The sequence below is a fragment of the Epinephelus fuscoguttatus genome, linkage group LG21 (genome assembly GCF_011397635.1).
Source record: "Epinephelus fuscoguttatus linkage group LG21, E.fuscoguttatus.final_Chr_v1".
Taxonomy (NCBI): domain Eukaryota; kingdom Metazoa; phylum Chordata; class Actinopteri; order Perciformes; family Serranidae; genus Epinephelus; species Epinephelus fuscoguttatus.
Genome location: NC_064772.1, coordinates 22,594,417 through 22,619,170, shown reverse-complemented (window position 1 = coordinate 22,619,170; position 24,754 = coordinate 22,594,417). Strand labels below are relative to the sequence as shown.

Here is a 24,754-nt window from a genome sequence, read left to right as displayed (position 1 = left end):
TGCGTTGTGTTTAAACGCCCCACTATCTGAGGCGAGCACTCCCTCTGCCTCCTTTGAAGCTGCCTCAACTTTAACCCCAGACAAGTTTCACATTCTCTCTGAACATTTTTTGAAGAAAAAAAAAACACTCTTGTTTTAACCAGGAGCATAAACACAGTTCGCCATTCATCACCATCAAAGTCCTCCATGGTCATTCCCTTTCCATCGCCTTCCTGTATCAGCAGAAGTATGCAGTATTTTCCTTCTGCTCTGCCCCAGCCGGAATCTCATGAGCTTATTAATACACCCTCACACCCATCCAACCTCCAACTCCATCCCCTCCATCTCTGCCTCTTGCATGACTTCACAAAGAAGGGATTAAGTTATCAGGGTGATAAAGTGATATCCACACACTTCTGTAGCTGCGCTAAATTTGACTTGTCGCAGTGGAAACTACACTTTAAATAGCCCGCTCTATGTTTATGCCAGATTAGTACCGCCGCACGCACAGCTCACTCGCTAATTTGCCTAAATTGTTTTACGCGGTGGTGTCAGATTAGGTGGTGTGATGACTTGCACTCTCGCTGCACGGGCCTGTGGGTTCTGTCGTTCAGAGTTGATTTAGGGGTAGAGGATGCACACAAACAGGGTCACCGTCTCCAAAACAACAGATTCAGGCACCATTTCAACTGCATGAAATATTAAGCAGCTCTAAGCGCAAACGTAACCTACTCTTTGGGCTGACAGAGGTTACATACAGTGTCCTCCACAGGGGAGAGGTAAAACGCAGGGCAGTTTTCTCTGCTGGATATAGAGGAGCAGAGGATCGTGGGTGGGCGTGTGGGTGGAAGCAAATAGAGGCCAGGAAAAAGGGATTGGCATCAAGGGAAGAAAACGAAGAGAAAAACAGATAAAGCAGCAGGATGGAGAAGAGATGAAGAAATTAATGAGAGGAATTAAAAAGAGATTCAAAGCACTGATGTTGCGGCGTTTTATGGCGTTAGGGAAGTTGTGGACTGGGTGCAGGTACAGTGGATCACTGCCCCACATTCTTGATTACATATTCCCTGATGTATAGACAGCTCGGTGTCCCCGTTCCAAACCAAACCTGACACCTTAACTTGGCTCTGTTTGTGCTACTCTACAGTACACCCTGTCATACTATAAGCTTAGTCAGCCAAACGCAAATATGCATCACATATACATAAACAGAGCTACGAGGTACAACCTAAAATCTGAACTTCAAAATAAGAGGTGCCACGAGGTCATGGACTGGTCAGGTGAAAAGGAGCGGAGACACGTAACATGGGAGAGTACTGTACGCTGTGCTGTCTTTCTATCACGCTACTGTACAAAACAAGACTGGATCATGTGTTTTGCAAAGAGCGGTACACTTCAAGGCGCAGGCTGAACACACATGGTCATTAAACATTTACCTCCATTTGCAGTGGCCAAGAAAGAGAAAGAGAAAGGGGGAGTCTCCGGCTAACATGGCCAAATACAACATTATTTCATTTGACAGCATTATTGATGGAGCTCTCGGATCGAACCGGACATCAAATAAATAGAGTTAGGAAATTATTTAGGGACTATTGATTGTACCTCGGTAGTGTATTTTTCCTCCCATGTTCAGTCTTCTATGTGGCCTAGCAACAAACAGTCTGTGAGGGAGTCTGGCTGCAGCTACAAGTAGGAGAGGAGACGAGCCCTGGAGCTATCTGTAAAATCTTGTGGATAGGAGCCACCTCCCTGTTATGGTCACAGAGTCACAACCTTAACCAAAGCACCAGCCCTGTGAAGCTGTGTCTACCGTTCTTCTTCATAATAGGCTTTTATCCCTCTAACTGCTGCAGTCTGTTACTCTGATGCACTGTAGCTCACCTCTCTATCTCTCTCTGCCGATGGTATTTCCCCGTCCTTGCTCTGTCTTCTTTCTTTTCTTTGGACAAAACTTCCTGTTTCTGTCTGCGAGCACTTTGTTGCAATTCAAGTAAATGTCCTGGCTATCAATATTTCATATCAAAGTGCATCTCCCTTGCTAACTCCTCCTTTATAATAGCGCTTCTCTGGTGCCACCAGATACGAATGAGTACTTTATCAGAGCACAGAGCAGATATCTACAGCTGATGAGATTGGAGATTTCATTATCATACCATTCAAGTTCCTCGGAAAAAAAGAAAAAAAAACTGTCTCAGCAAAACGTTAGCTCAACCAGAGCTCATGTTTAATCGAAGGGACGAAGAACCAAAGGGAAATTTGTTTGACATTTGCTATTGAGATGGTATTTAATGTATTCTTGTAAATGGAGCTCCACGCCTGCTGCAGAGCACTTGAACTGCAATGTGCTTTGCATGATGCTGTCCATGCAATGTTCTACATGGCTGGCTACAGTGTGCTGCATTTGCAGTCCTACACCATCATGCACGCACACACATGTACTATAGCCACATGTATGTAGCGTGCACTAATGTAATCTGCAGGCTGTGTGCACTGCATCTTTCAGTACATTGACCCTGTGGGGACCAATAGGAAGCCCCTTTTTTTCTGCAGGCATGCAGACTAACCACCTGAATACAGGGCACACACACACACACACACACACACACACACACACACACACACACACATATGCTCAAATACAAATGGACATGCATGTATGCACACATCTTCAAATATGTCTGAATGTTTGCTGTATAAAAAACCATTGCTGGAAGGGATTTTGTGATTCTCTAAAATCCAAAAGCAAAGTTTAGGAGAAGATTGTGCTGACTGAAAACAGGGATTATTTTACACATACTTAAGGTATGGCTGTGGCCAGGCAGCTCAAACACTTGCTTAAAGTAAGATAAAGGTGATGGTTACACTGAAAAAACACTGACTATAAAGGGGTTGTGAACGTTGCTCTTGAGGATGATAGTTTGCATGGCTAACGTGTTAGCTAGTAATTGTTTATTTGCACATCCAGCAGACACAGAGCCATATTAGCATAATTGTAATTATCTGGCTCTTTACCTGGTAAAAGCTCCTCTGTGCTCAGCAGCTTGTCTCTTTGCTGTTAGGTTCTGGGCAGGTAGCGTAAAGTGGATTTTTAGAGCTTTTTTGTTAAAATGGATGAGAGCAGTGAGAGTGAGCCAAAACAGCCAAAGAAAAGACTATTGTGAGCAGCAAAATTTTCCTCTTGGTTGCTCTGCAAATATTGAGCATAGTGTTAGTTCAGGTAGGACATGATGTCAAGCTTCACATTCCAGCTACATCAACTGATCTCAAACAGCCCAATCACCTGATGGAGCAGCTGATTGATGGAGGGGAGTCAGCTGATAGATCACATGATTCCTTTCTATGCAACCAATTAGCAAATCTCATTCAGGGCGCCCTGTTTAAACTGCTCTGGCCTGCCTACTGTTGCTGCTTCCTCTGCAAGCGTCTTTGCAACCTGCCTCCACCCCAGCTCCTCCTTTTCATGACGTGTCTGACTTATCAATGTCATTTCTGTTTGTCACTGATGCTGCTCTGTTCTGTTCCCTGGGGGGTCTTTGCTACTGCCCTCCCTGCCTTAGATTTTCCATGTAGGCACATGGAAAGGCAGGGAAGTTTGCTCTCTCTGCCTCAGGCTTTCCTCCTTTGCACATGGAAGGGCAGAGAGGTGTGCTCTTTCTGCCTTACTGTGCATTCACACCAAAAGCGTCATGAGCGTCATAAGCGGCCGGCAGCCATTCATTTTCAATGTACGCTTGCTACGAAGGGTGTCTGGGGCGTCGGCAGCAGCGAGCAGCGCGATGCCAGCGACCGGAGCGTCACTGTGAAGTTGAGAGAAGCTCAACTTTATGCAAATGAGCAGCGCCACCGCCGAAGCAGCAGCGAGCAGTAGCCAATTGCAGACCGTGAATATTCTCAAGGCGGGACAGTGAAAGAAAGAAAGAAAGAAAGAAAGAAAGAGATCTTCTGCAGCACAGCTTGACCGCCCCACCCCTTGGCAGCCTTCTGCAAGCCCTGCCAGAGCTGCCAGGCAGCGGGATGCCAGCTGGATGCCAGCGACCTGAGTGATGGCTTGCGCTCATGAAGCTTTTGGTGTGAATGCACAGTTAGGCTTTCCATGTAGGCGCATGGAAGGGCAGGGAGGTTTGCGCTCTCTGCCTCAGGCTTTTCTCATTTGCACATGGAAGGGCAGAGAGGTGTGCTCTCTCCGCCTTAGGCTTTCCACGTAGGCACCTTTCCTGTATAGGCCCAAGGAAAGTAGAGAGGCCCCAGAACAGAGCCATACTGCCAAATATAATACTGCAAATGGAAATAAAGTTTCCTTTGACTAAAGTGGCCCTGACTGAAGTGAAGTTGAAAGGGACACTGATGAAACACATATTTTTGACCAAATACAAACTTAAAAAGATGTTCAGTAACAGACAAACACAGGCCTGTGACGATTAATGAGCAACACTTGAGCGGTGACTCGGCAAAAATGTTTCTGCTCAAAACTGTTGCATTGTGGCTCGTAGCATGAATGCAGCATTCAGAGAAACTACTGAGCAACATCTTTCACATTTAACATAGTCATCTGACTCATTGTTAATAAAAAAATATTGATTAGCTCAGCTTCAAGTTTAAGCAGCAACCAGTATTTAAATTTATGTTGACCTCCACCTGTGCCTGCCCATGTTCTGATTTTTGCTTAGCCTGGAGACAGAGAAGCCAACTGGTCCAGATTAGGCTGTGAACCCCGGGCAATCCACAGTGTCCCTCAACAACTCTAACCCTCCCCCATTAAGCCTCAGCTTGGCCTTCTATTAGACAAGCTAAACAGACAACCGTTTTAATGAGCCCGCCTTTGGCCCTGTATAGCCTTAATCTGATATATGCCAGTGATGCTAATTGATTCACCATCGTCATGAGCGCGTGATTGTTGCAATGACAGGCAGACAGAACGTCGCAGCTGACACTATGTTACAAGGCTGTTAATTTCTGTCCTCAGACTCTGTAGTGTCGTCAGAGGGGATTAGGGTAACAGCACATCAGGTCGGGGGGGTGTCTGCACCGTCAGACAGACAGACAGACAGGAGGCTGGATTTATACCTCTCGACACCAGAGTTAATCCTCACAAGAAGACAGACTTGGGCTTTCAATTAGGAAAAGAGTAATTTGTGGAATTTTCTTGTGTTCAGCAAGACAAATTACACGGCCTTGATTAAATCTGCTGCCCTCTTAAACACGGCGAAATGGTAAACATTTTTAAATTAATATTTATTAAACTTTTAAACTATTAAACATAAACAGCATTCCTCTGTCACAACTTTCCACTGCCAAAGTGTGTGCTGTTTCTCCAGGCACATTCCTTCAACTCTGAGGAGATCCATCAGCTGTATAAACCGTAAACTCCCAGATATAAGCGCAATCTTGAGTGGCGGAATGAGACAAAAACAAGTAAATAAATGAAAGTTTTAATGTTAAATAAATTGACATGTCGAGGGAAACACAGATAAATATTAATGTTTTGATGAATACATTCCTGTACTTCTTCAGCTGCCTGAGAGAGAAAGTGATCTTTCAAGTGAGCAAAATTGCTGTCTAAGGAATGGAGATGAAACTCACGCCATGTTATCTTTTCGGTCTTTTCATCTGTCTTGTTTGAATATTCCTCAGTCGCTCGGTGGAGACTGTGCATACACGTGTATCCGTGTGTGTGCTCCTGTGTTCTCAAGACTGCTTTAAAATTCAATTAATATGCCTTCTGAGATGAACATACCCATACACACACAGGCACACGCTGCCAAAAGGTCACCGTGGAAGTGCGTCACGTTATAAAATTCCACATTTTAACTGAAATTAAAGGGCAGGGTTTCATCAGCTGTGACATGTGAAGAAAGGGAATAAATACATATTGAAGTAATAACAGAGGAGATGAATCATTCATCCAAGGGTGGATGATTCACTGCCTTACCCGCTTTAATGCCTCACATTATAATCCGCATTAGCCTTTACCCATTCACAATGCAGCTATACGTTTAAATAAGACCTCCTAATCTCTCCCCGTATTCCCCGATGCTAAACACTGATGATAAAATCTAGATTTCCAGGTTATATTCTCTGCATGATTGCACGCTGCTGTTTACTCTCTCCTCTCTGTGTTTCGCTGTGCTGTGGTGGGACTGGCCACCTTGTTGGTATTTTTAGAAGTGCGCTTTCCTTTACATCTGCCTCTAAGTGTTACGCAGTTTAATGCTAAGCTTTATGGTGTCTATCCATGGCATAAGATGACTTTTATGGCAACATTAATGCAGTTCTAAAGCGGTATTAGTGTGATCCAAATAGAGCGAGACGACTTACTGTACAGTGGGTGAAAGCAACCACTCAAAAAGGCGAGAATAGCAACACTGGAAACGTGACAAGGGCCGGTGCTACTTTGCCTTGTATCAACAGTCATCCATCAACATTAGTATTGTTATTCGCTTTCAGGCACCTTATTCAATACCTTGGAACAGGAGGCGAAAACTAGGGACGCTTAAGAGTGCTAGGTGGCCTTTAGATACTGTCACGCTACTTAAGGGGGATTTATTGCAAAACAAGTATACTCTAAAAAATCTTTAGTTGGGTGTTTGCCAGAGGCTGTGGCCAGCACCGGTAAGTCTGCGTGCAAGGCAGAACTGACTTCACAAGAGTTTGGCTGATTCATATACCAGCGTACATTGTAAATTAAATACATATAGGTGGAGAAGGCCCATAAATGTTTATTACTTTTGTTTGAAAGTGCATCGGGAAAGATGGAAAAGAGGAAATTTGGGAGGAAACAAGTGATTAGGGAGCAAGGGTGAATGACTGGAGGACACCAGGGTAAGATGAAGAGTAGAGAAGAAGAGGTAAACAAGCACATTTCTCACCAGAGATATGGATAATCAAAGAAGGGTATAAAGAGAATCAACTTAGCGGTGAGTCACTGAAGGTGAATCACATAAAGAAAAGAGCTGAGCTGCTGTAAAAGTAGCACCAAGTTCAGAAAAATAAATATAAGGAATCCAGACATAAATAAACAATATCTGCCGGAGCGGAGGGAACGAAACAGAAAATATCAGACACACAGAGAGCGTTTAAAAGCAGCGCAACCAGAGTGTGCCTGGCCAGTGGTGTTTTTTGGTTGACACCTGCACTGTATGTACTACACAGCCTTGTGCTCTGAAATACAAGGAGACAGTTGCGCCTGTCAACACAGTGGTCAATACCTGAGAGTCATCCTATCGATTGGCAAGGCTTCAACCAAATGTCAGAACCCAACAGACCAAAATCTTCCCTGATCCTGCAATAATGGAAGACAGATCCTTCTTTAGCTGGCAGCACTATAAAAACACAATATGTGCTGTGATATGTTTGACAGCCCTTCATAAAACATCCAGAGTTACCAGTCTTGTTACACACATGCATGTTTGACAGCAGACAAAGGATCAGGCCCACATCTGCACATGGACCTGGGAAATCACAGAAGGCAGAGTGACCTTTCAGGTGTGTCAGATGCTGATCTCTTGGCCCACTGCTTGGCTTTCTGACATTGACACGGGTCACATGTGCTGAGTGTGTCTTCGTCCCTGTGTGCCCTCGGGCCTGCCGGGTCTTTCCCTCCAATGGCAGTAAGCTGATTACAATCACACTCGGGAGCAAAAGGACTGTATCAATGCCTCTTGTCACCTCGCTTGACTAGACACACAGATGAACAGTTCCAGCTGAGGGCGCGTTTACTCATGTGTTTGACTGATTTTTAATGAATGGCTTGGGTACAAATTAAATGGCAGAGGAAGAATGGGATGAACAGAACTTACAAATTAATTCATTTTTTTTCCTAAAATTTCACACCCTGGCTGTTAGGGGGATTAAAGCTGTGACCTTTGGGTTACAGATAGATTTCAGTAACTGGTGGAGATGCTGCTGCTTTGAGGAACTGCACTAAATTTAACCATTTAATCAACTCTTTGTAATATGAGTGTAAAAATTAGTGAAAAGAAAGACAAAATTCCACATGTATTTGAACAGTAGTGGTGTTAGTAAGTGATGTAAAGCAGATATAATGTTTACCATGTCCATCATCTTTACTTAGTATGTTAATATCTGCTATGTAGTGGCAGGCCCATTACCTGTGCTGTTTGACCACGGGGGTCAGAGGGTACAGATGACCTCGGCACAAGGCGGGCCATGCAAAGGTCTTTGGTTGACCATTAAATGGGTTCAAGTACAACAATTTACCTACTGACTAATACCACTTACACTACAAGTTCTATTTATTTAAATGATAAATAAATGTAGTGTAATTATCATGACACATTTCAGCTTGTCATCTGATACCCCACCCCCTGCAGTATGTCTGCATACTGTACTTACTCATGGAGGGCATTTTTCTTTCTCTCCTTGTCTTGTTTTTAAAAGGCGAAATAGGCGATAACTGTCACCGTCTTATTTGAAAGAATTTTTTCTCTGTGTTTTAAAATAACTCAACCTTTTGTGCTTTACCATATTTAATAACATGTAACAGGGTCAATTATACACCAGTAATATGTGTAACAAAATCAAATGTGCACTTGTAATATTAAGTGTTATAATGACACCAAATTTGTTTCAGTTGTAATTACCTGACACACTTAGGCCTCCGTACTCAATATGTGGAACGTTTGATACTCAGTTTCTGTACCCCCACGTTCACCTTTGGGGGTACCCCACCTATGAAGAGGTGTCTCCCGCCTTACCTCTCCTCTTTTGCTGTTGTGCTCTGTAGGAGAGGTAAGCCACATTGCTCTTGTTTTAGTGCTGTTAAGCTGTTGAGGCTGTATGGGGCTATAACACTGGATCTAGAAGTGGTTGTTAGAGACTCCATCTCTGTCCCTACAAGTTAACGGCAAAGAGCTAATTTGAAATTGCACAAGTTGAAGTGGCTGTGGATAAGGGGCCCAATTTGGAAAACTCTGTCCCCCTGGTCATAACTCCTAATGGCTAGCCTGTTAAGTGGTAGAAAAAAGTTGGGGATGATAGGACAGTTGGAAATTTTGACCCGCTCATGGTGCTGGAGTAAAAGTCAGGGAATCACCAAAGTTATTATGCTCCATCCTCTGGACATCAGGAGTATCTGTAGTTTATCTGTGGTAGGAATATATCCACTGGATCAAAGCAGTGGTCCGATCAGCAGAAAGTAAAACATATTCAAGTAAAAAAAAACCTTGAAATAAGCAGAAATACTGTATCTCATCCCACGGGCAGAAAACCTTAAATATTGTGCTTAAACTTTTATGACTGAATATGAGAATCCACTATTTAAGATGAACCTTATGCATAATGGATGTCAGATATAGGAGAACTGATATTTGAGGTGCATTAAAGCATGTGAAGCATGGCAGAGTTACTGTGGTCAGCACTGAGGAACTCCTGTGGCTCAGCAGAAGACGCGGGAGGTCCACACACACAACAAAGAGCAGGAGATATAATAATTCCTTCTGTCACTTTCCCGCGGTGCGGGGAGACAGCAAACAGCTGGCAGCACAGCCCACAGTGACGCCAACAGCATGATGACACAAGAGAAAAGCGGAGCCAGAGAGAGGGGACGACGGTGTATGAAAATGGAGGCGGTCCAGCAGAGGAGCTAAAATAGGAAAAAGACAGGAAAAGCTAAAGAGGAGGAGGTGGTGAGAGGGACATGTGAAGAAATGCGTTTGCCCTATAACAATAGCTTCTGCTTCGTCACCCAGTATCCATGAGGCAATGGCTGAGAGGTGGCTTTAACCCTTCTAAACCTCCCACTGATCCGCGCAATCCATCTTTTCTCTTATACATCCTCGGGGGCTCCTTCGTTGAGCTGGGGTTTTTAATTACTGTCTTCTATCCTACAAAACTGAGTCCCTGCTCTGCCGCTGATGCTCTGGAGACCTTCTCATTGGCCTTGAGAGCCTGGCCGCAAGAAAAGAGACACCACTCTTCCTCTTTCTTTCACATAAACAGCAGCCACTGAGCTGACTTTGAACTCCGCCACACAATAGCTGGTAATTTCAGAGTCAGTGAGAGCTATTAGAGCATTTGGTCGAAATGACACAAACGGAAAATGACCAAAGACACTTCATGTGGGAGAAGTAAATCATCCCAGTAACGGAGCGTACAAGTTAAAGTCAGTGAGACTGACCTGATCCGCGCTGACACTCCACAGCACAAGTGTCTCCCTTACATTTGCATTAGGGGTTGGCTGTGGGGGCTGAGGTACCAGCTGCTCTGCCTCTCACACAGCCTGTATAGAGATGAATTGCTCCCTGGGTGTCGATAAGTCATCATGGCACACCATGGTCACCATGGAAACTACGCAAACACGGCATTTCCGAGGAAACAAGTAAAATGAAGTTGATTACACACTCCTTTTTGTTTTTTTCCCTCTTTAAGAGCTCCTTGGAGGGTTTTTCTTGATCAGGGGAGACTGCCAGGGCTCCGAAGGATATCCCTTTTGTTAGCCAGGACTCTCTGTATATGCACCACTTGGTTTAGCTCCTCCGCAAGTCATTTTTCAAGGTGTCTGTATTGTTTGTATCGCATGAAAAGCTGCTCAGTTTTTCTATCAAGAAGCAGCAGAGCACCACCACTGCTGCAGGAAGTGGGGACCCCTGAGGAAGTACTTCTCTGACCAGAGGTACTGAATCACAAACATGATTGATAAAGAGCCAAATGTAAAAACCCCACAATGAATACCAATGCAGTCTCATATCACTGCTCCTCTGATGGAACGGTGGGCAGGGTCACAATTCAGCTTTCACCACATAAGTAAATAAAGCAAGAAATGCGGAGGGGACGGGAAAACAGAGCGGAGAGATGAAAGGGTGTAGGGGGTCGAAGATATGAGGGGAAATGGAGGATTGTAGGGCGATGGTTGTAAAAAAAAAAAAGGGAATGTAAAGGGAGGCTATGAAAGCAGCTGGGGTGGTAAACAGGAAGAGGAGAGGAGGTGAAGGATATTGAAAGAGAGAAGGCATGGGGAGAGTGAGGGAGACAACAGCGTGGCACTCACTGTGTTGTGGCACCCACAGAAAGCTAGGTCAGCAGTATTTGAAGGCTTTCGGATAAAGAGGTGTGTGTGTGTGTGTGTGTGTGTGTGTGTGTGTGTGTGTGTGTGTATGGGCACGCCCGTTTGTGTGCAATACTTACAGAGGGCATTAACGTGTGTGCCATTGTATGTATGTGCAGAGGCGTGGAAGACCGGCTGTGATAGTGTGTGTTTGTGTGCGAAGGGGGTTCACTGAAGCACGTAATAGAGACCTGGTGTTCGTAGCGTTTAGAATGATGACTCTCTGCTCGCCACCGTCCTCTCTCCCCCTACTTCTGATGCCTCCTGGGACAAGGGGAACGGCAAAAGACAGGGTGAGCAAACCTCACGAGTCGGCGGTGGAGGTAATGAGCAGGAGGACGGGGAGGAGATGAGGAGCGCAGGAGGAGGAAGGAACACATTAGCCTCTTACCCAGAGTGTCACTCAAGCTGGCAGTGCCAGCCAGCGCTGCTCGCTGCTGGGCCACCGCCACTCCCAGCCTTCAGTGGGATTTATGTCTCGCTTTGACGGTGCTCAAACCTGGGGCTTTTTGCCAGTTTACATCTGCTGGACTTTTTGCAGGGTGAACAGGCGTGATGTGTGCGACTCATAGAGAGTGTGTTAAAGAGGCTATAATCACTCATTTTCTTTAAACAATACATCACTTCACTCATAATGATGACCCCACAGACAATTAACTCTTCTTTACAGTCATTGTTTAAGTCTTCAGGCTTGTAACTTTACTGTTTTGGTTCACTCTAACACTCACATTTTTGGCTGTAAGGGAAAAAACTTCAACTGTACACTACCAGCTATTCACCAAACAGCAGACAGATAAAGTTAGTGACTATCTGGTGGACATAGCGGAGCATTTAGCAGCTTAAGTGCCACATATCTCCCTCAGGGGTGGGTGGAGACCAAAATAAATTTAAAAGAGAGTAAATATTGGACTAACATTCATCAAGTCGACACAAACACAACTCCAAATGGATGTGCAAACGTCCAAGTGTTTGCTAACAAGTTGGTCATCAGTTGGTGTTATGTTCACAACTGGTTTCCAGGCAGGGTTCACCCTGGACAGGTCACCAGACTATGACAGGGCTGACACTCACATTCACACCTACGGACAATTTAGAGTCACCAGTTAACCTGCATGTCTTTGGACTGTGGGAGGAAGCTGGAGTGCCCGGAGAAAAAACAGATTGACACAGGGAGAACATGCAACCTTAGCACCACACCAGGGAACCAGGAATCCTCTTGCTGTGAGGCAACAATGCTAACCACTGCACCACCATGCCGCCTATAAGCTGATGATAGATAATCAAAAACATACAGGTATGTGGAGATGTTGATTCAGTAAGTGACAGGAATCATAATTGATTAATCATTCAAGTCATTCATCAAAACAAAATGCCAGACATTCTCTAGTTCTGGCGTCTGAATTATGAGAACTTGCTGCTCTTGATGGCTGTACACCTGCATCAGCTGAGGCCAGAGGGATTATGATTTCGAGCTGTCTGTCCAGTTGTACATACCATTCTTGTGAACGCAACATCTCAAGAACACCTTGAGGGAAATTTCTTCAAACTGAGCACAAACGCCCACTTAAACTCAAAGATGAACTGATTAGAATTTAATGGTTAAAGGTCAAGGTCACTGTGACCTTGCATGCATCTCATTCACGTGAATGCGATATTGCAAGAACACCTTGAGGGAAATTTCTTCAAACTGAGCACAAACGCCCACTTGGACTCAAGCATGAACTGATTAGAATTTAATTTTCAAAGGTTAAGGTCACTGTGACCTTGCATGCATCTCATTCACATGAATGCGATATCACAAGAACACCTTAAGGAAATGTCTTCAAATTTGGCACAACATGAAAAACATGAAAAAAGGTCTGCATATTATAGTTCCTTGAGTGCAATTTATTGGCACATCCACAAGGGACATTTCAAGCTAATGTTCGTCTTCAGAGGAAGTCTGGCTGGAAACATCACTTGTGGATGTGCTAATAAACTGCACTTAAGGGAGTTGCAGTGTGCTGACCTTTTTTCATGTTGTTTATTGCTATGTTTTATTGGTCCAGCATCTGCCTTGAATGTCTTCGGGATGTGCGCAAGTACTCTACTTTTTCAAATTTGACACAAACTCCCACTGGGACTCAAGGATGGACTGATTAGATTTTGGTGGCCAAAGGTCAAGGTCACTGTGACCTCACAAAACATGTTTTTGGCCATAGATCAAGCATTCATATGCTAATTCTGACACATTTTCAATGGATTTAAACAATGATATCTTATATCCAAAAGGTCAAAGGTCAACATCAGTGTGACATCATGGTGTTAGACAAAAACACATTATTCAGCATTATAATCAGGAACAGAAGGGGAGACATTTGGTCAGATACTGAATTGGTGACACTAATCTTGGGTCTTCACCTTGAACTGCGCTGATTGTATAGATCTTCTGTGCTGATGTGTGTGTGTGAAGCATCCACATTTTTGAATATGTACCTTCTGTACAGCAACATCTACTGTCAGGGATACATGTGAGTCTGGACAAACATGAGCGTTAACTGTGACTGCAACAACCGTGAAGCAGTAATTCTAGTTTTCTCTTTTATATCAGAATTAAATATCTTGGGGTTTTGGATTGTTGATTAGATAAAACAAGTGAATTAATGATCTCACCTTGGACTCTGGGAAATTTTACACACTAAATGATTACTTGAAAAAGAATCGACGTCTTAACTGATTAAGAGAATAATCCTTTGTTGCAATCCTAGTCATAACAGATTTGTCCACTTAGGAAATGTGAGGGTGTATTCTGGGGATGACAGTAGAATTACTAATGAGGTTCCAGCCATCAGGCTTCTCACACCATCTGGTCACTCATTAGCCTTGGCTTGTATTAGCCATGTTGTTTGTACTGGACTTATGCTATACAGTGGTGGGTTCCCCTTGTTCCCCTCAAGTTACACTCAATCCAGTTTGGCTTGTAGCTCTCCCCCGTCTCTATTCCTGAAAGCGTGTGAATAATATAGTGTATATTAGACGTGGCTCGTGCGTTTCACTTAATGATGTCTTCATTCATGAATCGCTACATGCATGGTCAAGTGCAATAAGCCTTCAGACAGGCCAGTGGGCTCTGTTGGGACACCACTGCCGCTAAGCTGCGTCCAGACTGTAATTCCTCTGCATGCGAGCTCCCGCTGGTAATCATGAAAATGGAAGAAAGCAGCAGAGGGCTGATTGTGCAAAGCAAAGCAAAAAAAAAAAAGACAAGAGGATGGATGTGTGTTGTTGCAATTACTGCACGCATTAATAAACAAGCATTTGTGGAATTATTAAAAATGTACGACGGCATGTTTTCAACAGATCAATTTTAAGGGTCAGCAGCATCGATAGCTTTATCTCGCTTCATCTCCAACAACTTCCTGTGCCTCACTCCAAATGTTCCCTTTCAACCCTGTGGGTGAAGCTCACAGATAACAGCGCTTTAGTGAGATCAATAACGGGCTGCAGTGTCCTAACCTCCGCTTCATTTTAAACATGACCTTGGGGGACCTCTGCTGTAAAAGCCAAATGGGATCCAGTCAGGCTTTTAAGAGTGAGAGATAATCTGACACAAACATTTTGAGAGCATTTAAAATTAAGAAGTGTTTTTATGACATAAGTGTTGATAATGTCCCCTGGGTATCATTTGCAATATACATTTTTACTGCTCTTCATACAGTGGTCCATCAACACAATCAGGAATCAAATCCACACACAGTATGGGTATAAAACTGAGCTACAAGACTAACTTCAAAGTACTTTCAGTGTCTCACAGTCAGCAGATATCAGAATCCCGGCAAACGTGCAACACTGTTGTTATGAAAGTTGATATTTGCTGCTTAGTAACATAACTGTGAATTCAAACAAGCCAGCTAAACTGTGGAGAGTGGAAAGTGCTCTGTCCAGTGCTCACACCCCTCGTGCAGTTTGTTGTCCATATGAGGAGAGTCGTGTTTAGAGTGAGTAAAAAGCAGAGCAAACTAGTGAGTATTTGCTGTGTACACGACAAATCAACCAGTTTCCATGCAAACAATATACGACACACACATATGCTTTAAACAAATCAAAACAGCTGGAGTGTGTAAGGGTGCATTTGATATGCTTTCTCTATCATTTAAACACCAATAATCTATAATAATCATTTCAGTTCTGGGCTGATTTTAATTTAAGATAATCCTTATGTTGCAGGTGACTTCTGGAGAGCAAAGAAAGACAGTGATGGACTGAGGGGACGGCGTCAAATTGCGTCCTGGAACATCCAGATGATAAATGCCGCTCCCTCTGCCCGTGCAGGCTATAAGAACTCATGCCACCTATAATCTAGGAGGTTCTGTCTTATCTGATTATGATTGTGGGGTAAAGAGGATTTAGGTGCTGGTGCCTAAACGCTAGGCTGTACTGATTAGAGGCCCGATGGAAGGCTTATGTAACCAGGAGGCTGCAGGAGTGGAGAGGGTGTGCTCTACCTATATGACAGACTCCTCTGCTGCGATGCATCCTGATAAGTCACTAGGGGCCAAATAAGATCATGTAGTTCAGTAATAAGTATGGAGTAATGATCAGCTGCCTCTTGCACAGACGCATCCCGTTGACTATATACATTGAGACAGGCTCTGACCCACAGACAGCAAAATCTGATTTCAGCAGTCAATGTCAGCATCCAGTGGGCAGGCTTTTTACGGAAACAAGCACAAAATAACAAGCTGAGAACATTTCTTCCATAACATGCCAATGCCTATCGATTTAACCTTCTGAAGACTGACCGCAATCCACGCAGCGATGAAAGCATGATGATGAAAAAAGTGGATCTAGTGCTTCAATTTGACCCCGGGGGCACGTGCTGTGCAGAACATTTGACTTAACGCTGACTAAAGGCCTCTCCCTCACTCTCCCTATCCCCACCTCTCTTCATATTTGACTCTCCCACTATCAGAAACTACATCAGCACACACACACACACAACACCAAATGCTTGCCTCAGTGCTGTAAAAGCCTGGAAGGAAACAGACGGATGGAGAGTTAGAGGCTGTCTGCAGTGATCTGACACAACAGGCAGCTGTGTGCTCCATGAATTTGCTCCCGTCACTCTTAAAGCTGTGCATTAATATTTCCACTTCTGCTGATTTTATAAATCAATCAACAAAATATTACAGTGTGTTGTGCATTTAGCAGCTACTCCACATGAAGACAGATGACTATGACATTCACAAAACTGCCTTTTGAGGTGCCTGTTACAGTACCTTATCATGCTACAGCTTCCTCACATTGTGTCATCATCATCAACAGTGTCTGTGGTGGACTGGCTTTGGCTGCTTCCAAGCGTGGGAGGACCAAACAGCACAAAGTCTGCACCCATGCAGGCCCATTGCTCAGCATTCCCAATAGCTAGACTAGATTATTAGATAAAGGGGAGAGTAATGGTGCACATCCACATTAAGAGCGAGCACGAGGCTGGACATGGCTGATGTAGGGAGGGAGGGGAAGGGTGGGGGTGGGGGTTGAAAACCCAACTTGAAATGTCTGGCAAGTAGAAACATTGATCTCTTTAAAATGCTCTGAATCCTCAGCCATTATTTCCCCCGGCTGCCCAGACTCTAAAGTGAAGAAAACCTAAACAGGAGGGATGTTTTCTTATCTCGAAGCTTTGCATGAACACAAATCAAAACAAAAAGATGCTGCTCTTGCAAACTACGCTATACATATATTAACACAGAGCACTGTAGGCACGCATGTAACGTCTAATAGCATTAATTTATGATCCTGGGAACAGAGCCTGACTCATATGTTAACGTTGAAGCTCTTACTAAATCACTAATTGTGTGGCGAACGGTTGGTCAGTTCCTGATATTTATTACGCACGTTCTGCATATCGTCACACGTCTCTGACTACGGAAAGAAATGCATCTAATCACGTTTCCCGTCACGCTGACAAAAAGCACAGGCAGGGTACAAACTACATTTACATACATGCACCAAGATCTTTGCAGGAGTGATGCCAGGTAACGGTAATACATTTTACACAGTGAAATATAAAAGCAGAAGTCACTGTAATTTAGTCTCCTTACAGCACTCCAGCAATTTGGATATGGCTTCCTTTTATGAGCTTGTGCTAAGTGTATTTGCTGTACAACTACACCCGTGACTCATTGTAAACAAAAGAGGGTCAGGGCTGCACAAATCCTTCTGGCTCAATATCAAGGATGACACGTTCTACTGGATTAATAGAAATTATAGCCCACAGTAAGGAAGCAGAAGCAACATCCAGCTGAGGTTTTTTCGAAGACATGAGAGCCACTCTCATCTTATATAATTTAATAGCACATGGCAATATTTTACCAGTGGCTGAAAGCTGTGGAGACACTCAAACACAACAGATATGAGGCACTTAAAGGGACAGTTCACCCCAAATTCAAAAATATATATTATTCCTCTTACCTGTAGTGCTACTTAATAATCATGATTAGGGCTAGGTGATTAGGCTATATCTCAATACACAATATATATATATATGGATATTTTTAAATTATTAATTAAAGCACGTCATCAACGCTAGGACCAGGAGACAAAATCAAACATAGTATTTCTGACCCAGTACCTTCTCTAATGCGACAAAGTTGAAAGGATGACTATTGTTTTGTTTGTTTGTTTTTTCAGAAAACTAACACAATGAGATTTTTGATCAATAATCATCAATAAGCATTAAAACAAATAGGAAAATCTGGTAAACTGATACATTTACATCACTTTACTGTAATGCAGCCTTTAAAACAAGGGAAAAAACACCACTTATGCCACATCATGATACAACAACATCCAAATCTAAGATGATAGATTCTGTCATATCTTGATAATGATATAATATCTGCGAACTGGCCAGCCAAAATTTACATTGTTTTGGTGTGAGCTGCTGATTGTTGGCGATATCGGCCATAGAGATGTCTGCCTTCTCTTTAATATCGTGAAACTAGATGGCACTGGGCTTGTGGTGCTCAAAGCACCAAAAGAATACATTTGAAAAACTCAACAGCAATGTCTCTTTCCAGAAATCATGACCTGGTTACCCAAGATAATCCACAGACCTTGTTGTGAGCAGTTTCATGTAGGAACTATTTTCTTTCTGCTGATCTATGCCCACCAACTGTATCAGTGTACAGAAGGAAGTGTGCATCTACAGCTAGCTCACCTAGCATCACTGAGGTAGCTAAAGTTACAGCTCAGCCTAGGAGGACGCCATTATTGTTTTCATCAGTCACTAGCACATGGCTCTCATCCATGAGTAGATGCACACTTCCTTCTGTATGGTGATACAGTTGGTGGGTGTAGCTTGGTAGAAAGAAAATAGTTCCTACATGAAACTGCTCACAAGAGCTACTTTCTTACTATCAGACGACACCTACCAACTGTATCAACTGTATATTTACTGAGCTACAACCGTAAAACTGTGCAGAAGGAAGTGTGCATCTACTACTAGCTCACGTAGCACCACTGAGCTAGCTGACATTACAGATCAGTCAAGAAGAACACTGTTAATGTTTACATCTCACGCTGAAACGAGCCTTCCTTCCATGAGTAGATGCAAGCTTCCTTCTGCACAGTTTTATGGTTGTAGCTCAGTAGAAAGAAAATAGTTCCTGCATTAAACTGTTCACAACAAGGTCTGTGGATTACCTTGAGTAACCAGGTCATGATTTCTGGAGAGAGATATTGTTGTTGAGTTATTTAAATGTACTTTTTGGTGCTTTGAGCACCACAAGCCGAGTGCCATCTAGTTCCATTATACTGGAGAGAAGGCAGACATCTCTATGGTCGATATCTCCAACACTCGGCAATTCACACCAAACAATTTAGATTATTAAAAAGCACCACAGGTAAGAGATAAAATATGTATTTTTGATTTGGGGGGTGAACTGTCCCTTTAAGAAAGACTGCTCTTGTTATTCTATTTTTAAAAAAGTTTCCAAAACAGGACATGATGAAAATTCAGCCGAGGTTTTCAGGTGTGAGCTCCTGCAGGTGTACACACACAGCTTGCAATATCTCGTTGTGACATGAACTTCTCACTTTTCCCCCTGGACACCTGTGACAAGCCGAGCACCAGATAGAAGCAGACACTATCCAAACCCCCCCCACCCCCCCGACCCCACCCCACCCACCCCCACCCCCCCTTCCTCCTCCTCACACTACGAGGTCACTCAACCAAAAGTCACGCAGTAACACAGAGAAGCCACTGCATTAGCCAGTGTCCTTTTTGTTTTGACCATTTCATTCATTATTCATTGGGAAAGGTTTGCAAAGATCCAGCTCAGCATCCTGAGGCGTAACTTACATGACTGCATCTCTTACATCACTCTCTCCTCTCTTTCTCTCTCTCTCTCTCTCTCTCTCTCTCTCGCAGGGCTTTCCTCTGCCACTATCTCTTCCGCCATCTCTCCTCCTTCACTTGTGGCTTTCCTCGCTCAACTCTCACCTCCCTGCTCCTTCCTCCAACCAGTTTTTCTTGATGAAATGTGTGATTAGTTTCAATCATTTCCAATCTGCAGGGGCTTGCCGGTACTTCCAGAGCATGCACGTCTGTTATTGCTGATGAATGTAATCCCAGCATGATTGACCCTGCTGAAAAGGTCACTCCTCTCATGCTTAACCTTTATTTAAGGGCAGAGAGGGCCATAGGTGCCACAGAGCGGCACAATGGGCTCTTATATCTGATTAAGGCAGTGTAAGAGAAAGGGAGTGAGAGAGAAAGAGGTGGAGAGGGAGAGAGAGAGAGAGAATATGCCAGAAGACACTGTGATTGCATTTGACAAAGGGCTCAGGTTGCTTTGTATAAAAGCGCACGGCAGTGTACCAGCCTAGTAATGGCATTTGCTTGGTCAAGGGCTTTCAAGGGTTCTCACTGCACCGTGCGTGCCCCATAAAAGGCTTCCCTGACCTCAGGGAGCTGCCATCTGACAGTGGAGCAGCCTCGACAGTCTATTTCCAAATGTTCTTTCAGCTGTGGATAACCTTAGTGCGATCGCAAGGCTGAGCCATTAGAGTCACGTTCAAGTTCTCCTGGTAGAGCACTCAGCAGAATGTCAATTTGAATTAGGGGGGGATTTCCCTTTAAGGTTTCGCAGGCTTCCCCCACACACTGGTGAACAGGTCAGCAATACCAAGATGTGTCTATAGAATGAGGGACTGTATTGAGCAGGTAAATCACTTTAAATATCACACACCGTATCAAATTACCCAACTGCTGTCACCTGGGTTCGCCTTAAATTGGATATTGGCAGCCTCCTTATAATTGATTCTTGTGATATACAGCTCCTCCGTGGGGGCTGGGTACAATTATTAAGCTGAGGCGGGATCCTTGTCAATCACAAATCACTAGTTGATTCAGGGAAAACAAGCTACGCAGGAATAATACAGGAAGGGAGGGTAAACACAGCAGCCCTATTAAAGGATCTGAACCTCATGTAGTCAGTGTCATTACCATATTTTTGCCATTTTTAAAGCAGGCTACTGCACTATAAATTTAGCACAAGGCATCAGGGGTTTGAAATTGAATCTAGCAGGATATCCAAACTGTCTAAACCAAAAGGGAAACGTCCTTTGCCTCAAGAGGAGAGGAGAGGAGAAGAGAGGAGAGGCGTCAACAATGCACCGCACAGCATATACAGCACTTTAGGAGCTGTGTGAGGGGATGATGTTAGTTTGATCACACACACACACACACACACACACACACACACACAGAGGAGGATCCTGTGTTTATGATCCTCTGACATGGAATATAATCCCAGGCCAGCCCTGCCCTGCACTGCCACGATGATAAGATCAGGATACTGGAGACCAAAGGTAAATTACCAGTGATTGGATTTCGTCAAGGTTGACCTACCTAATTGAGGAGCGAGTCAGAGCAGGGATGGGACGAGGTGGAGGAGGAGTTAAAAAGAGATGTCATCATGTTACCAAAGACAGCCTGGACACTGCTACACAGTCATTTGATTTCTGTGAGATTTATCATCCTTGCATGAAAACTGCACGTGACCAATGCAGCAGTTTTCCAAACATGTGGTACGTGGGAAGGGAGAAGCACTCGTCACTACCTCGTCAAATCATATAAACGCACTCAAGGTAAATATAGTAAAGGGCTCGAGAATCAACAGTTTTCATTGATACACCTGCAACAAACTTTTGACATCATCCACGTCGTCTCTCTGACTCATCCAATCAGTGAGTAAGACTGACGCGAGAAAATAGACTTCACTGTGTCACAAGTCCCTGACAGATCTAGTCTACACTGACACACTTTATCCCTGCAAAGAAAGCAACACCAGCAGCTGACGCACCCACCAATTATTTTGTCAAAGCAAATGGAGTCTAAATCCAGCTCCTGCAGTGATTCCACTACTAATTTATACAGAACTATAAATTCTACTTTCCATTATATTTGCATGCACATCACACATCTACCTGCACTCCTCATCGTCTGCTTCTGTTCTCCCATTACATCCACACACACATTGTTTCCCAAAGTCTGCAGCTTTCTCTGTATTTAATCCATCCCCTAACAACTGTTGCTACTTACGAAGATGGAAGGCAGACAGATGGCACAAGAAAGCACCTGGTGAGAGTACAGTGCATGCCTGTTTAAGATTCAAATTGATGAACTTGTGGTTATTTTTTTTACAGGTGGGAGTAGGCCTTTAATAAGTGCGCTTGTAATGTGTTATGATCCAGGCAGAGTGTTGGGCTTTGAATGCAATCGGGATATGTGAGATGGGGGCGGTGTGATCACACTTCCAGATTCGGTTCCCTACCTTGGCAGCCACCGAGGAGCTGGGCTTCTCCAGGAGATCCCACAGCTTCTTTCTCTTGTCTGGGCAGCAGGTGTTATCAAACTCTCCCTCACCCTCCCTCTCCCTCATTGTCTCTGCCTCCCTCCGCAGCTCCTCATTCATCTGCTCCTTTTTCTGGTGGTAGCGGGCCTGGCAGCAAGACTCCAGGTAGATTTCGTCAATCCCCCAGTAGTCTAACTCCTGGCCGAACGAAAGGGCGCACATCTCCTCCATCATGTGTAATTTGCCTGTGCGGTAAAAGTTCAGAATGGAGGTGAAGGCCCCCGGGTGCCGGTCGAAGAAGTACTCGTTTTCGTTCAGGCTGTAGTCGTCGCAGACTTCCATCAGGGACTCGTGGGTGTTGCAGTCTCGAAGCTTGCCCAGCCGAGTTCTGGGTAGCCTGTCCAGGGTCCGCCACAGGACCTCGTGGTTCAGGCCCCCGACGTTAAGGCGGACTCTACGGGAGCGGGCTTTGGTGCGGATGATGTCGATGGGCTCGGGGGGCAGGGAGGGAGCGGTTCGGATGTTGGTGGGCTTGAGCCCTGCTGGTCCAAGCTTCTCAGCCATGGTGGAAGTAGAGACTTTTTGGGGAAGATGTTACGATGACACAAAAAAAGGGGGTAAATAGAAAAATAAAGTCGAAAATGTTTTAATTATGTTGGATCTTCTTTAGGCAAGTCCCTCCATGGCTGAGAAAACAAAAGAAACAGTTTGTGAGATGACTCAGTGACCGATGACACACAAGTTAATTACCACCAGTGTCGAAAATTGGATGTATCACAAAATGTTCTTCTCTTTTCTGCTGTGTTAAGCACATTTCAAGGCCAATAAATAAATAAATAGCTGAATAAATAAATAAATAAATCATTTCTTTTTAAGCACTAAGACAGTCACCTGTTACTTTGAATTGCCAGTCAAAAATAGTAACAACTGCACCATGCTATTGATCCCTCCCATCACATTTCTAAGAAGGTGTTAGGCAGAATCAATGATTTTGTTTTAACAGTCAATATGGCTGCTTTGCTTTTCACTCCGCTCCAGCTCTGTTGTGGCTGTAGTGAGGCAGTGAACTCCTGCTGGAGCACTATGCAGCCTCATCGGTCAAAAAAAAAGGGGGACTCGGTGGTAGGTCAGGAAGCAAATGAACCGAAAGAAACCTTCATATTCATTCATGTCTTCTCGGTATTTGAATGGAGGAGGTGTGTGTGACAGCAATTTCTGGGGTCTCATTTAACTTGTCATTTTCAAATACCCTTTCCCTTGCTACTTTGGGTCATTATAATCACATTTTCTGAGAAATGTGACCCCTTACACACGAGAAAAGGCAGTGTGTGGAGTTATAATTTAACAGAATGATTAAAATGCCCTTCACATTTGGAAAAATCCTCAAAATTACATATAAAAAGTTGCAAATATCAGAGTCTTTAATCATTTATGGAGAAAGGTTGCCTTTTTGAATTAGGAACAGGGTATTCTTGATGTTCTTGAATGCAACAGTTTTTGGTTACATTTGACACAGGCTGACAATCTGGACCAAACACTGGCTACAAAACAGCCAATTTTACTATGCAAATAATGAGAATGAGTAGATGTGTGTGGGGAGGGGTGTAAAACGGCACCACATTATGAATCCATATGTCCTGACTTGTTCTGCAGTCCTATAAATTCAGAAAGCATTGCAGACCTGTTACGCTGTTGTGCGTTCAGTGAGGTTTTTATAATGCAACACCTGCTATGTAAATCAGTCCAAACAATCCGCACTTGCAACGCACGGTTTTTAGATTTCGACTTAAAGTATCCAAATTAAAAGAAAAAATGTCAGAACAATAATCTGTGCCTCACCTTGCCGGGATAAACCACCTTTTGCATGCAAACTCCTCTTGTTCCTAAGGGAGTAGAAGATGAAAAGGGAGCCGGGATCCCCCTTTAGTCAAGCGGCCACGACTGAGGAGAGCAGTCCGCGGACTCCGCGCAGAGAACGCGCGTCCCACATTTTGTGTAAATTGAGTCGAAGAAGAGGAGAAGAAAGATAAAAAGCGTGTATGCCTCCCTCTAGAAGCGATCAGTGCAACAGAACCGGCGCTGGTTCGCCATCGGAACACTGTGGAAAGAGTCCTGCCTTCATCCAAAAGCTCGTAGAGACTGAGGCTGGCTCTGTGAATCACTGTGTGCTGCAGACGTCGTGCGCGTAAAAGGCAACGGGAAGGAACGGGATAAGCGAACTGCGGAGTGTCCCGCTGTATACTACACAAGGAGGAGCAGAGGGGTGCACGCGGGCTGCGCCACATCCTTGAGGTGGAAACCTATAATATGCAGCTTATATTAAAGCAAAGCAGCTCGTTGCGTTTCGAGGTGTGTGACTTGGAACTATGGCTGTGGGAGGATGCTCAAGTGTGGACGCAAAGAGAGTTGATTATGAGATATCATAACATTAGGCTGTAGTACAAACATACACCCTCACACACACACACACACACACACACCTCTATAAAGGCTGCTGTAGAAATGATATGAGGTGCACACTTTGCCACAGGCCACTTTTAGTGAAATGACCATGAAATGCTGCACAACTGATAGAAAATTATTATATTTACTCCAATTTTGCTTCTCATAAGAACAAAACAAACTGCTTCCTCCACCCACTCACTCTCACACTCCAGCACTGTTGCCAAACATCACAAATAAAACAGCTAAAACCTGAAAGGTGACAACTAAGCAACCATTTCAGTGAGTAACCTGATCCAAGAAAACGGCCGAACCCTTTTAGTCTTGACCACTTGAGAGAGCAGTGGGCAGCGATAAACTCCTCCAGATGCACCTTATTGCCTCCAAGTAATCAAACCCATCTTATCTATAAGCTATCAATATATAATGA

General features: G+C 44.0%; 1 protein-coding gene across 1 annotated transcript in view; it reads right to left on the bottom strand.

Moving 5' to 3' along the window:
- The window catches only part of kcnb2b (potassium voltage-gated channel subfamily B member 2b), a 103,328-nt gene extending 79,105 nt beyond the window's left edge, over nucleotides 1-24,223 (bottom strand). The window contains exons 1-2 of the mRNA XM_049565419.1: nucleotides 23,722-24,223; nucleotides 21,862-22,568 (exon numbers count right to left, since the gene is read on the bottom strand). Coding sequence (XP_049421376.1) covers nucleotides 21,862-22,446 — 585 coding nt within the window. The 5' untranslated portion in view covers nucleotides 22,447-22,568; nucleotides 23,722-24,223. The remainder of the gene's footprint in view (nucleotides 1-21,861; nucleotides 22,569-23,721) is intronic.
- Between the last annotated feature and the right edge of the window lie 531 nt (nucleotides 24,224-24,754).